The sequence below is a fragment of the Lepus europaeus genome, chromosome 16, assembly GCF_033115175.1.
Source record: "Lepus europaeus isolate LE1 chromosome 16, mLepTim1.pri, whole genome shotgun sequence".
NCBI classification, from domain to species: Eukaryota; Metazoa; Chordata; class Mammalia; order Lagomorpha; family Leporidae; genus Lepus; species Lepus europaeus.
The window spans coordinates 89,006,496-89,019,372 of NC_084842.1; the positions used below are offsets into that span (position 1 = coordinate 89,006,496).

Consider the following 12,877-nt stretch of genomic DNA (forward strand, 5'->3'; position numbering starts at 1 on the left):
CACGTGGACACACTGTGCGCCGGCACTCCCGAGCCAGCTGGGCTTCCAACAGCCCCAGCCCCAGGCCAGACGGCCCCTCCCCTCGACCTGGCCACCTCCTCCTGCCCGGCCTGCAGAGCCCGCGACTTCCCCACACCTGCCACAGGGACGCCCAGGAGCTACAGGAACCCAGGACAGCCGGGCCCCTCCTCGGGGCTCCCCGAGCATCACCACCAAGGCTCCCAGCAGGACCCTGAGGGCCACACCCTGCTCCCAGCCAGCCCGGCTCAGCCGTCCCATCCACGGGGCTCAGCCTGCTCAGACTGACCCTGCGATTCCCGGGCCCTCGGATGACATCACTGCTGTGTGTGATGACGTCACTGCTGACCATGTGCGTGATGACGTCACTGCGGTGTGTGATGACGTCGCTGCTGTGTGTGATGACGTCACTGCTGACCATGTGCGTGATGACATCACTGCTGTGTGTGATGACGTCACTGCTGACCATGTGCGTGATGACGTCACTGTTGTGTGTGATGGCGTCACTGCTGTGTGTGATGGCGCCACCGCTGACCCTGTGTGTGTGATGACATCACCGCTGTGTGTGTGATGACATCACTGCTGCGTGTGTGATGACGTCACTGCTGTGTGCGATGACGTCACTGCTGTGTGTGATGACATCACTGTTGTGTGTGATGACGTCATTCTGACCCTGTGTGTGCAATGACGGCACTGCCGACCTCTGTGTGTGATGACGTCACCGCTATATGTGATGACATCACTGTTGTGTGTGATGATGTCACTGCTGTGTGTGATGACGTCACTTCTGTGTGTGATGACATCACTGATGTGTGTGATGACGTCACTGCTGACCATGTGCGTGATGACATCACTGCTGACTGTGTTGATGACATCACTGCTGACCCTGTGTGTGATGACATCACTGTTGTGTGTGATGACATCACTGCTGTGTGTGATGACATCACTGCTGACCCTGTGTGTGATGACATCACTGTTGTGTGTGATGTCACTGCTGTGTGTGATGACATAACTGCTGTGTGTGATGACGTCACTGCTGTGTGTGATAATGTCACTGCTGTGTGTGATGACATCACTGCTGTGTGTGATAACGTCACTGCTGACCATGTGCGTGATGATATCACTGCTGACCCTGTGTGTGTAATGACATCACTGCTGACCCTGTGTGTGATGACATCACTGTTGTGTGTGATGACGTCACTGCTGACTGTGTGTGATGACATCACTGCTGACCCTGTGTGTGTGATGACATCACCACTGACCCTGTGTGTGTGATGACATCACTGCTGTGTGTGATGACGTCACTGCTGTGTGTGATGACATCACCGCTGACCCTGTGTGTGATATGACATCACTGCTGACCCTGTGTGTGTGATGACATCACTGCTGTGTGTGATGACGTCACTGCTGACCATGTGCGTGATGACGTCACTGTGGTGTGTGATGACGTCACTGCTTGTGTGATGGCATCACTGCTGACCCTGTGTGTGATGACATCACTGCTGTGTGTGATGACGTCACTGCTGACCATGTGCGTGATGACGTCACTGTTGTGTGTGATGGCATCACTGCTGTGTGTGATGGCGCCACCGCTGACCCTGTGTGTGTGATGACATCACTGCTGACCCTGTGTGTGATGACATCACTGCTGTGTGTGATGACGTCACTGCTGTGTGTGATGACATCACTGTTGTGTGTGATGACATCACTGCTACCCTGTGTGTGTGATGACATCACTGCTGTGTGCGATGATGTCACTGCTGTGTGTGATGGCATCACCGCTGATCGTGTGTGATGACGTCACTGTTGTGTGTGATGACGCCACTGCTGTGTGTGATGACATCACTGCTGTGTGTGATGGCATTACTGCTGACCCTGTGTGTGATGACATCACTGCTGTGTGTGATGACGTCACTGCTGTGTGTGATGACATCACTGCTGACCCTGTGTGTGATGACATCACCGCTGACCCTGTGTGATGACATCACTGCTGACCCTGTGTGTGTGATGACATCACTGCTGACTGTGTGATGACGTCACTGCTGTGTGTGATGACATCACTGCTGTGTGTGATGACATCACTGCTGTGTGTGATGACGTCGCTGCCGTGTGTGATGACGTCACTTCTGACCCTGTGTGTGATGACATCACCGCTGACCCTGTGTGATGACGTCACTGCTGTGTGTGATGACATCACTGCTGACCTGTGTGTTGTGACGTCACTGTTGTGTGTGATGACATCACTGCTGTGTGATGACGTCACTGCTGTGTGTGATGACGTCACTGCTGCCCCAGACGCCTGCCGCTGCCACTCCCGTCACCAGTGCACCTGGGGCAGCCACCGCTGACGGCCTGAGTGTCCCGAGCCGGGCAGGCACCGTCCGGGCTGTCACCACACACCAGGGCCACGCTGGCTCCCACACCTGCTGGAGGGGCCGGGGAAGCAGGGGACGGCCCCACCCCCTGAAGCCCCCGTGGTCCGGGCCGTGCCTGTCCCACTCGGCAGAGCACTGGCTTAGGAACTTCCTGCTAAGGAGACCGCGCTCCTACCCCGGCACGTTAGCGAGCTCCGGCACGGCGCCGGCGGGCGGGCACTGCTTTCCAGAAACTCCGCAAACGCGTCTTCGTGGGCATTGAAGAATTAACCCAGGGAAATCCCACAGTGGCCGGAAAGCCCGCGTGGATCGGGGAACAGCTCCAGACGCAGGGCGGGGCCGCTGTGGGGGCGGGGCGGGGCCCTCCCCCGCCCAGCAAGGGTCTCCCTGGCCCCCACGGGGACAGGATAAGGCTGGCCTGGGCCGGCCACTCCCCCAGCACAGAGGGCAAACCTCGCAGGGGGCACGGGCAGCGGGGTGAGGCCGCCGTGAGCCACCCTGAAACCTGGGCAGAGGACATCACAGGGCTAAGCCAGGGCGAGCGTGGGGGACCCTGGGATGCCGGGGATCCAGGGACCCTCAGGGGGTCCCCAAGGGCTGCCAATACTTGTGCACAGAGCCCAGGGCGGAACCTGGGCACCCCTCCCCCCGCCCGTGTCCTCACAGGGGGCGGGGCTCAGGCCTGCTCCCGGCTTCCCTCCTGTCCTCTCTCTGCCTGGGCTTCCAGGGCCAAGGCGGACGTGTTCGCCGAAACCCACGGCAGCGTCCCTGCGCCGCTCTGGAGGGCGGGCGAGGGGCCCGTGTCGGGGGCCTGGGAGGTCCCGGGAGCCCCACCGCCGGGCTCGCGCGGCCGCCTCCGGCTGCGGGCCAGGTGCTCGCTTTGCTCTGCCACGGGGTCCGGATTCTCCACACAGGGCCCAGCCTGGCCCCTGCCCCTCCCTCCCCTCCGCCCCACCCTGGCCAGGGGACACTGCTGGAGGGGCGGCTGGGTCTCCCTCCCTCCCTCCGGCGGGCACTCACCCTTGCAGACGAAGCACTTGATGTGGAAGTACCTGTTCTGCACCCGCAGCACCTCACCCCTGCACACATTCCCACACGTGCTGCACAGGATCGCCGTGCTGGCCGGCTTCTCCGGGGCGCTGTGCGCAGCCGGGGGCTGGGACACTGCGAGAGAGAAGGGGCCGGGTCAGAGGGCGGAGGCAGACATGCCGCTGGGCACAGGGCAACCTGGGGCCATGTCAGAGGGTGGAGGCACAGGGCAACCCAGGGTCGTGTCAGATGGCAGAGACGCTGGGCACAGGGAACCCAGGACCATGTCAGAGGGCGGAGGCACAAGGCAATCCAGGGCCATGTCAGAGGGCGGAGGCAGAGGTGCTGGGAACAGGGCAACCCAGGGCCATGTCAGAGGGCGGAGGCACAGGGCAACCCAGGGTCGTGTCAGATGGCAGAGACGCTGGGCACAGGGAACCCAGGACCATGTCAGAGGGCGGAGGCACAAGGCAATCCAGGGCCATGTCAGAGGGCGGAGGCAGAGGTGCTGGGAACAGGGCAACCCAGGGCCATGTCAGAGGGCGGAGGCACAAGGCAATCCAGGGCCATATCAGAGGGCGGAGGCAGAGACACTGGGCACAGGGCAACCCAGGGCCATGTCAGAGGATGGAGGTACAGGGCAACCCAGGGCCATGTCAGAGGGCAGAGGCACCCGGCACAGGGCAACTTGAGACCCGCCCCCACCACCCCTGCAAACCCCAGACACCAGGGGTCAGACTCGGCTCTCCTTTCGCCTGGGGACCAACAGGATTCAGGACACGTGGCAGGCGGCCACCACCTGTGAGCCCAAGGTGGGCTCCCCTTTCCACAGCCACGTCCCAGGCGCGGTCCAGCCCCCGTGTGGCACATCTGCCGTGGGGAGGCCGACCAAGCCCTTGACCCCACCCAGCTCCTCCCAGGGTCTCGAGGGCCAGGCCCCCGGTGAGCTGGGCAGCCCAGGGCAGAGACCCCCACCCCAGCAGGGACAACAGGGACCGGAGCGGCAGGGGCCGTCCTGGCCACGGAGGGGTCCAGGCAGGAAGCAGGAGCCACGGGGGCTCTGGGGGCTGGAGCGGGGCCTGCAGAGGCCTCCCCAGGAAAGTCCGCGTGCTTGGTGACGCCCAGAGTCCCAGCTGGCGAGAGTGGGGCCACGGAGGACCCACAGGCGCTGGAGCTCGGGGCCGGCACAGGCGCTCGCGGGAGGCTCCGACAGCTGGTGGCCCCCAGGCCGCAGGTTCTGACCTCCAGCACCTCCGCTAAGGCCAGAGGGAGACTTGCCCGGGGTGGGGTGGCAGGTGCGGGGTGTGGCAGTGCTGGCCACGAGCCGGGAGGCAGTGGCCACGGGGGAGTGCGGGCGGCTCCAGGTGAAGACAAGGAAGCAGCCCGGTCTATGTGTGGACATCACCGGAGCAGCAGCCGCAGGGCACTGGCCCAGCCTTCCCTGGGGAGGCCTCAGCAGGCCCCGCCCCCCCAAGCTGGCGGGGGCACCGGCAGGCCCAGGCATCCCGTGTCCCCACTCTGCAGGCCACCCCCAGACCGAGGGCGGCAGCCGCCTCCCCCCAGCTTCCCTCGCGTGGGCCCCACACCCCGGCTGCTCAGGAATGGCCGCAGTGGGACACGGCGCGTATAGACTGGGGCCGGACCACAGCCTGCGGCTCCTGGCCAGGGAACCAAGGCCCTGACCGTTGCTCTCACTTCCAACTCAGAATCACCCGGAGACGGCAAAGGCGGCCCCCAAGCAACCCGGCTCCCCCTGCCAACAGCACCGCCTTCCTGCTTCCCCGGGGCCCGGCGCTCCCCCCACAAGCCCCTCCACCAGGAGCCTCTGCCGAACTCAAGTGACGGTGTGGGCTTTGCCGAGGTCCTGTGTCTTCCGGTGCCGGCTCCCCACCCTGGGCCGGAGCCTGAGGCAAGGCTGTGGGTGCTCGTGGCTCATCTGCAGGATTCCAGGTGGCAGGAAGGGGCGGGGAGGTGACAGCCAGTGGCCTGCTCACCGCCCTGGGCAACAGGGCCCCGCGGGGGATCTCCGGGGCACCACGCAGAACCCGCGGCACCCAGGCTTGGCCCTCGGAGTGTGGGGGCTCCATCCTCGGTCCCCATGCGAGGGTCACCCCAGAGGCAGACGCCCAGTACAAGGGCCCGAGCACAGATGGGGGCGCGGCACAAGTGCACTGTCACTGGCCGCAGCTCAACCACAGGTGGCGCTGGGGACGTGGCCTGGGCTCAGGACGCACCTGCCACACCTCCTCAGAGGGCCCGACACCTGCAGACGCTCGAGCCCAGGATTCGCGCAGCTCCTACACGTGAGCACTGATGGAGCCGCCCAAGCCCCTGCGAAGGCCGAGGCCCCAGGCCTCAGACAGGAGGCCGCTGGCAGTCCCATGGCTCCCCAGGAGCTGCATCCCGGCAGCCCCCCATCTGGCCAGCACAGGCAGGACCTGCAGAGAGCACCCAGAGGCAGCTCAGAGAAGGGGCCCTAGTCATTCTGGGGACTGCAGGATGCCCAGGGCGACGGGTGCCAGCTGTGGGGACCAGGTGAGGGGCCAGCTAGGGGACCAGGTGAGGGGCCAGCTAGGGGACCAGGGTGAGGGGCCAGCTAGGGGACCAGGGCGAGGGGCCAGCTAGGGGACCAGGGTGAGGGGCCAGCTGTGGGAACCAGGGCGAGGGGCCAGCTAGGGGACCAGGGTGAGGGGCCAGCTAGGGGACCAGGGCGAGGGGCCATCTAGGGGACCAGGGTGAGGGGCCAGCTGTGGGGACCAGGGCGAGGGGCCAGCTGTGGGAACCAGGGCGAGGGGCCAGCTAGGGGACCAGGGCGAGGGGCCAGCTCGGAAAGTAAGCGGTGGGGGGGGTGAATGTGGGAAAGCAAACCAGCGCCATCGTGCACACCTGCGCCCAGGTGCACACACAGCAAACAGGTCTGGGCAGAGTCCGGGGCTGCTGTCCCCAGGGGTGACGGCACCGGTTCCCAAGTCCGGCGGCCACGGCAGGGCCATCCCATCTATCACCTGACACAGCTGGAGGGAGGGGCAGAGGCGAGGCTCTCGGGGCCTGAACCTAAGATCCCCGGGGCAGAGCTAGGGCCACCACCGTGGCTGGAGACCCGGGACAGTGCCTGCTCGTGGCTGTGCATGGCCCGGGCGGCCAGGGCTCTGCAGGGGGACGCGGGAGGGCGTCACCGCAGGGCATGGCCACAGATGGGGCCCTACCAGGCGCTGCGCGCCCCTCGGGCTGGAGACAAGGAACCGTGCACTCGGCCCTGAGGGTCACACAGGCACGCCTCTGCACTCCCAGGCCGTGGCTCAGACCAGGCCGACAGAAACACCGCAGGCCCAGGACACGCCGCGGCTCCACTTGCCACGGGCCGTGACCCCCGCCCGCCCTCCGTCCCTCCCTCTGTCCACTGTCCAGCTAGCCACTCTCCTCGCACGTCCCTTGGCCCTGGGCAAGACCATCGGCCTCGCAGCCAGCCGGCCAGCACCGTGAGCTCAGCAGTGGCCACTGTCACTCCAGGTGGACAGCCTGGCACCACCGGCCCCCAGGTCGGGCTGGGTGGGGAGGGCGCTACGTAGGACCTGGGTTTGCTTGGAGGACAGGAAACCATCCCACCCCCCCACACCCCCCACACTCCCAGGGCCTGGCAGCAACCCTGGCCGCCAGCAGTGGCGCTGCCCCCTTGTGGCGACAAGCAGAGCTGCACCGCGAGGGCCCAGGCCCTCTTGGGGGAGGACAGGGGTGTGGGTTTGAGCCGTGGGCCCCTGGCCCCCGAGAGGCATCCCTTGCCCGTGCCTGCAGCAGCGAGGACCAGAGCATCAGGAGTGGCCGGTGGTGAAGGCATCGCCCTGCCCATGGCCCCCCGGGCCCATGGGCAACCACACACAGCGGGCGCTCCGAGTCCCCCATGGCGGGGTGGGGGAGGGGAGGACTACCCACAGTTTCCTGTATGCGGCCCCCCGGCAGAGAGGGGTTGTTCTGGCCAGGCTGACCGGTCCGGCCGCACCTCTCCGGCAGGAAGCCGAGGTGTCCCCCCGGGGGCCTGTAGGAGGGCAGGGGGCTCCCCACGGCGAGGACGGAGCTCAGCCCAGCCCCAAAGACGAAAGCGCTGGGACCAAGCTGGTCTCCGAGGTCAAGGCGGCCCTGGAGGGCCCCACCGCGGCTGAAAGCCGCCGTTCCTGATGGCAACTCATCCCGAACAAGGCCGCCAAGGCCCAGGCGCCTCCCCGGGTGGGGGTCTCCTGGGCAGGGGGCCCCCTGTGCACAGCAGGCAGCCAGGAGCCCGTGGGACGAAGCACAACCCCTCCGGCCGGCGTCCCTCCGCCTCACAGGCACTGGGCGGCTCTGAGGGACACCCAGGTTTCCTCACTCACACCCGTGCCCCACAGCCCACGAGAGAGGCATGGCCAGCCCTCCCAGGGCAGGTAGCCAAGGGCAGAGAAACCGAGGCCAGCGATGCACAGCCCCGCCCCCTACACTGGCTGCACCTGCGGGGCGCGGGGCCTGGGGGACACACCTGAGTCTCCCGCCTGAGCCTCTGGGGCAGGGTCCGGGTCCTCCTACCCTGTGCGTGGTGATTCCGAGTAATTCCTGACGTCAGAGGTGGGAGCTACCGCTCCCAAGTGCGAGGCCCTGCTGGCCAGGAACCCCCGGGCACTGCCCGGCCCATGGAGTCTGTGCTGGTGCCTTCACCCACGCAGCTGGACCTGTACTTGTGGGGGGAGGGCACAGCCCCCGGTCACGGTCAGATGCCGGAAGCGCCGGCGTCGCAGCTGGAAGAGCCCAGGAGCAGTGGGCCAGTGGAAGTGACCACGTACTGCCCATCAGTCCGCCTGGACTCGGCGGCCATGCGTCTGAGCCAGTGTCCATCCCCTGACTGCGCCAGTCCAGGACCCCCCAGCCCGTTCATCTCCATGGACAGCCCCTCCTGTCTCCTCCAAGCCTTCCCTTCAGCGTCGTCCCCTGTGACACTGCCTCTCGGAAGTCCTCCGGGATTTCCCAGGCCACAGGCTCTGTGGCTGCACCTGCACACATGGTCTGCACAGGCAGGGCAGCCCCGCTGCCTTCCAAAGCTGTCAAAGACCAGGGAGGCCTTGGGCGGACGGGCAGTGGACAGACAGGAGGACGCTCAGACACGAGAACGGCCCACGTGAAAAAGAAACACGCACCGAGCACAGGAAGACGTGGAGGAGCCACGGACGCACACGCGTGGCTGAGGGCGGCGAGGCAGCCTTCACGGGCACGGGCTGTGCGCTCCAGCTCCGGGACGCCCTGGGAATGGCACCCCCAGGGACACGGGAGGGGGAGATGTCAGTGCCCACAGGAGGGACGGACAGGCGGTGCAGGAAGGGGCTCCAGGGCTGTGATGTGGGACTTGGCCCTTAGCACCCACGGCACCCAAAGTGGGCACAGAGGGGCTCCAGGGCCATGACATGGGACCCACCCTTGGCACCCACGGCACCCAGGACAAGCCTCACGTCAGCCGTGCCAGGGACCACAGCCACTCCCAGGGCACTGGTGCCAGCACCCACGGCAGGCAGGCGTATGTGGGGGCCCCGTGAGCCAAAGGTCCCAAGAATGAAGGCCAAAGCTTGCCCAGGCGCTGCCGTGGGGCCTGCCCGGTGCCACCACAGCCCCAAGACTCCTGAGTCCCCGAAGGTGAGGCCAGCAGGACATGCAACACCCCCGCCGGCGGGCTCGGGGTGCGGCAGCCATGACAGTCGAATCCGGGCCACGAGACCCCAGCGCCAGGAGCCTCTGGAGAAGCCAAGAGAACCGCAGCCCACCGCGGGGCGGGGCCGGCCCTGCCACGCCCGCCAGCCTGGAGGAGCCAGGACCGGAGCCAGCAGGCCCAGCTTCTGGGCCACCCACACGTGAGCCTGAGCTGCACAGGGACGGCCACAGGCCCTCCCTTGCCCCGCCGCCCACAGCCCCGGCTCCAGGTGGGGTCCCTGTCCTGACCCTGCGTGGTGCTTGGAGCCACTGGACACCACTCACCCGCGGTGGTGGAGGCAGGCCCTGCGCCGTGTCCTGAGCCGGGGACACAGCCCTGATGCCCTCCCACTGCACCTGCGACATCCCCAGGCCCATTTCACAGATGAGGGCACTGAGGCCGGGAGGCGTCGCAGGGCTGGGGGAGGGGCTCGGCGGGGTCCCAGTCCCCCTGCCACTCTGCCACTTGTTCAACAAGCAGAGGTGCTCTCGGGGGCGGGGAGACAGGGTGCCAGCCAGCCCCCTCCTTGTGACAGGAGGCAGGAGCAGGTGCACCTGGCCCGTGGCTGCATCTGTGCCCACGGCTCCGAGGGCCGGGTCCTCGCTGGACCCGAGCAGGGACCTCCGGCCCGGCCAAAGCCATGCAGCCCCGGTCATCTTGTTCTCGTTTGCCCAGTGTGCTTGTTGGGGGGGGCGCCCTGGGGTCCTGGGCTGGGCCCCACGCGTGCTCACACGGGGAGACCGCCACCAGCCCAGCTGAGGCTCCAACTGAAACCACGCCCACCAGCCGCCCGGGTCAGAGCTGGCAGCCTGCGCGAGGCCACGGGCCGGAGGGGCCTCCGTGTTTCCTGTCTCCACGACACCGGTGAGTTTCCCAGCTGGTGGCACAGGTGCTCTCGCTCGCTCTCTCTCTCTCTCTCTCTCTCTCTCACTTAGATCCTTCTAACCACAAGGAGCACAGAACTGCAGAGGGAGGCACAGGGCTGGGGCAGGAGCAGTGAGGAGAGAAACCTCTGTGCAGTCAAGGAGGGCTTCCAGGAGGAGGAGACACAAGGCGGAGGCTCCGAGGGTGGACAGGCACATTCGGGACAGGAGCAAACACTCTCCACAGTGCTCAGCTGGGCGGCTGCTGTCTGCCCACAGGCCCGCTAGCACCAGGGACCAGGTCTGAGCAGTGCACCTCACCGGGGCCGGCACCGGGGGCCACGGGAGCTGACCCTGGCTCCGTCCCACGCCCCACCCCCAAGTGCACACACAGGACTGCCCGGCAGGAGGCCCGAGAGCTCAGGGCTCGCACCCACGTCCCGACTGCCCTCCAGGCCACATACTCCCCTCCCCACGGTCACCCCCAGCCCGGGACACTGACAGATCAGGACCCCGGCCCCGCCTACTGCCCGAGGGTCACCTGTCAGACAGTCAGCCAGGCCACTCAGGAGTGCTTCTTCCCTAACCCACTTTAGCACCGACTGCTAATTATAACTGCGAGCCGAGGCGGCCGCTCACTCCCGCCGGGGCTGGCACAGCCTGGGCCCAGCATGGGGCCCCAGGGGGCTGTGACTGCCCCCCACAGCGAGGACGCACTGGCTACCTGTCCCCTGCCAAGCTCTGGGCTGGCTGGGGCCCAGCGGTGACACAGATTTGTCCCTGTCCCCAGGCGGTTCAGGGTCAAGGGCATGGACGGTGATGGCCGTGCCCAGGCTTGCCCAGGCAAGATCGCAGGCAGGCGCCGCCCCCCGTCAGCGTCGTGTGAGCGTCTCGGGGGCACCCCTGTTCCCCGGACCCCTCCCCCGCTCTCAGCTGGACCAGGGCCTGAGCACCTGGGTGCAGGTGGGGGAGCGCCCCAAGCCGGTTCCCCTGCGCTCTCAGCCCCTGCCCAGGCCTCCTGCCCTGGCCTCAGCCCCCGCCCAGGGACCCCCTCTGCAACTCTCTGCAACCCCCAGCACCCTCCAACATCGGGTGCTCGGGGGGGACCACCAGGGATCCTGTGTGCCCCCAGATTTCATGTGTCGGGAGCTTGGTCCCCAAAGTCCCGTCAGCAGTGTCTGGATTGGTAAGGCCTATGGGAACCACCAGGATTAGCAGACGGAGAACGGGACCCCCGCTCAGCTCGAGGGGACCCCCCACTGCCCGTGCCCGGAGGCCTGGCCTCCGGCCCTGCAGGCCTGGCCTAGCGGCCCCGGATGAGCTGATGGCCCGCCGGGCACCATTCCAGGAACTGGCCCAGCTGGCTCTGAACGCAGCCAGGATGCCCCGGCCACGTCCCACATGGGCATCTCTGTGGCTCCTGCCCACGCAGTGAGCTGCTGGCCCAGCTGCTGGCGGCGGCCCAGAGACCCCGAGCTGAGCTGCACGCGAGCCCTCCAGGTGCGGGGGCCCACGGCAAAGCTCACAGGAGGCGGAGGGGAGAAGCACTGGCACCCTGCAGGGAGCTGTGGCCCCCACAGTGAGTAGTGGGGGTGGGGGAGCCTGGGGGGGCCCGTTGGCATGGGGACGGGCAGCCCAACCCTGCCGGCTCCCAGCGAGCGGCCCCACGCCTCACCATCTGCACAGGGAGGTCGCGGGGTCCCCGAGCCCAGGGTGGTGACGCGCAGAGGGGACAGGGCAGGCCGGGTGCCGACACTGAGCCAGGCACAGGGCCAGAGCCCGAGAAATGGCCCAGTCCTCCTCGGAGTCCTGGTCCCCATGGGGAGGCGGACAGGCTGGGAGACATCAGTGCCTGCCCTGGGGCAGGAGCCGCCCACGGCGCCCCGCCTCGCTGGGCTGCCCAGAGCCGGGCCTCCAGCGTCTCTTGCCTAAATGGGCCTCGGGTGTCGGCTCCCACCGTGACCTGTGGGGAGCGAGCGTCCCCCAGGGCCCCACAGGTGCACACAGAAGGGTCGGCCGCTCAGATGCTGGCGCCCCCAGGACGAGCTCTCCCGGCCGGCAAGGGGCAGGGGAGCGGCCTAGAGCCCCTGCTCCTGCCCTCCCTCCCCGGCTACACAACTTTCCGTGGCTCCCCGTGGCCAATAGATAACGCTTGGCCCCCACCCGAGGGCTCCGGGCCGGGGCCCCCGACTCCTCTCCCACGGCTCCAGGACCCCCATCTCCGCCCAGCGCGCTCCCAGCAGCAGCCCTGGCTCCCAGGTCCCCTCTCCCAGGAGAGCTCGGCGGTCCAGCTGCACCTGCGGAAGCCTGACTGTGCTCCTCGGCCCGCGTCCAGTGCCTCCTCGGCCGGCATGGGCTCAGGGGCGGGGCCTCGTCCCCTGTGTGCACCGAGCCCCCGCGGGGCCGCAGCAGCCGTGTCAGGAAACAGCCATGAGCAGGTGCGAGAGCTGGGTGGGGGCGGCCGTGGCCTCCCGTGACCACTCACTGTGGCCCCCCGTGACCACTCACTGTGGCCCCCCGTGACCACTCACTGTGGCCTTGAGAGCGTCCCCGGCCCTCTCAGGCCGGTGCTCTGAGGCCTCCATGCTGGAGACCCCACTGACAGCTCCCTAGAGACCGGCATCGGGGGGCTGGTGCTGTGGCACAGCAGGTTAAGCCGCCGCCTGCGATGCCGGCATCCTCTGTGTGCTCAGGTTCGAGTCCCGGCGGCTCCACTTCCCACCAGCTCCCTGCTGTGGCCTGGGAAAGCAGTGGAGGGCGGCCCAAGTGCCTGGGCCCCTGCACCCACATAGAGACCCAGAGGAAGCTCCTGGCTCCTGCCTGGCCCAGCTCCGGCTGTTGTGGCCATCTGGGGAGTGAACCAGTGGATGGAAGATCTTGCTCCCCCC

The 12,877-nt window shown here is 67.1% G+C and overlaps 1 protein-coding gene across 5 annotated transcripts in view; it reads right to left on the minus strand.

Moving 5' to 3' along the window:
* Positions 1-12,877, minus strand: part of ABLIM2 (actin binding LIM protein family member 2) — a 122,633-nt gene that overhangs the window by 83,806 nt on the left and 25,950 nt on the right. For all 5 annotated transcript variants that reach the window (XM_062212656.1, XM_062212655.1, XM_062212654.1 and 2 more), the window contains exon 2: positions 3,414-3,557. In XM_062212656.1, the coding sequence (XP_062068640.1) occupies positions 3,414-3,557 (144 nt within the window). The remainder of the gene's footprint in view (positions 1-3,413; positions 3,558-12,877) is intronic.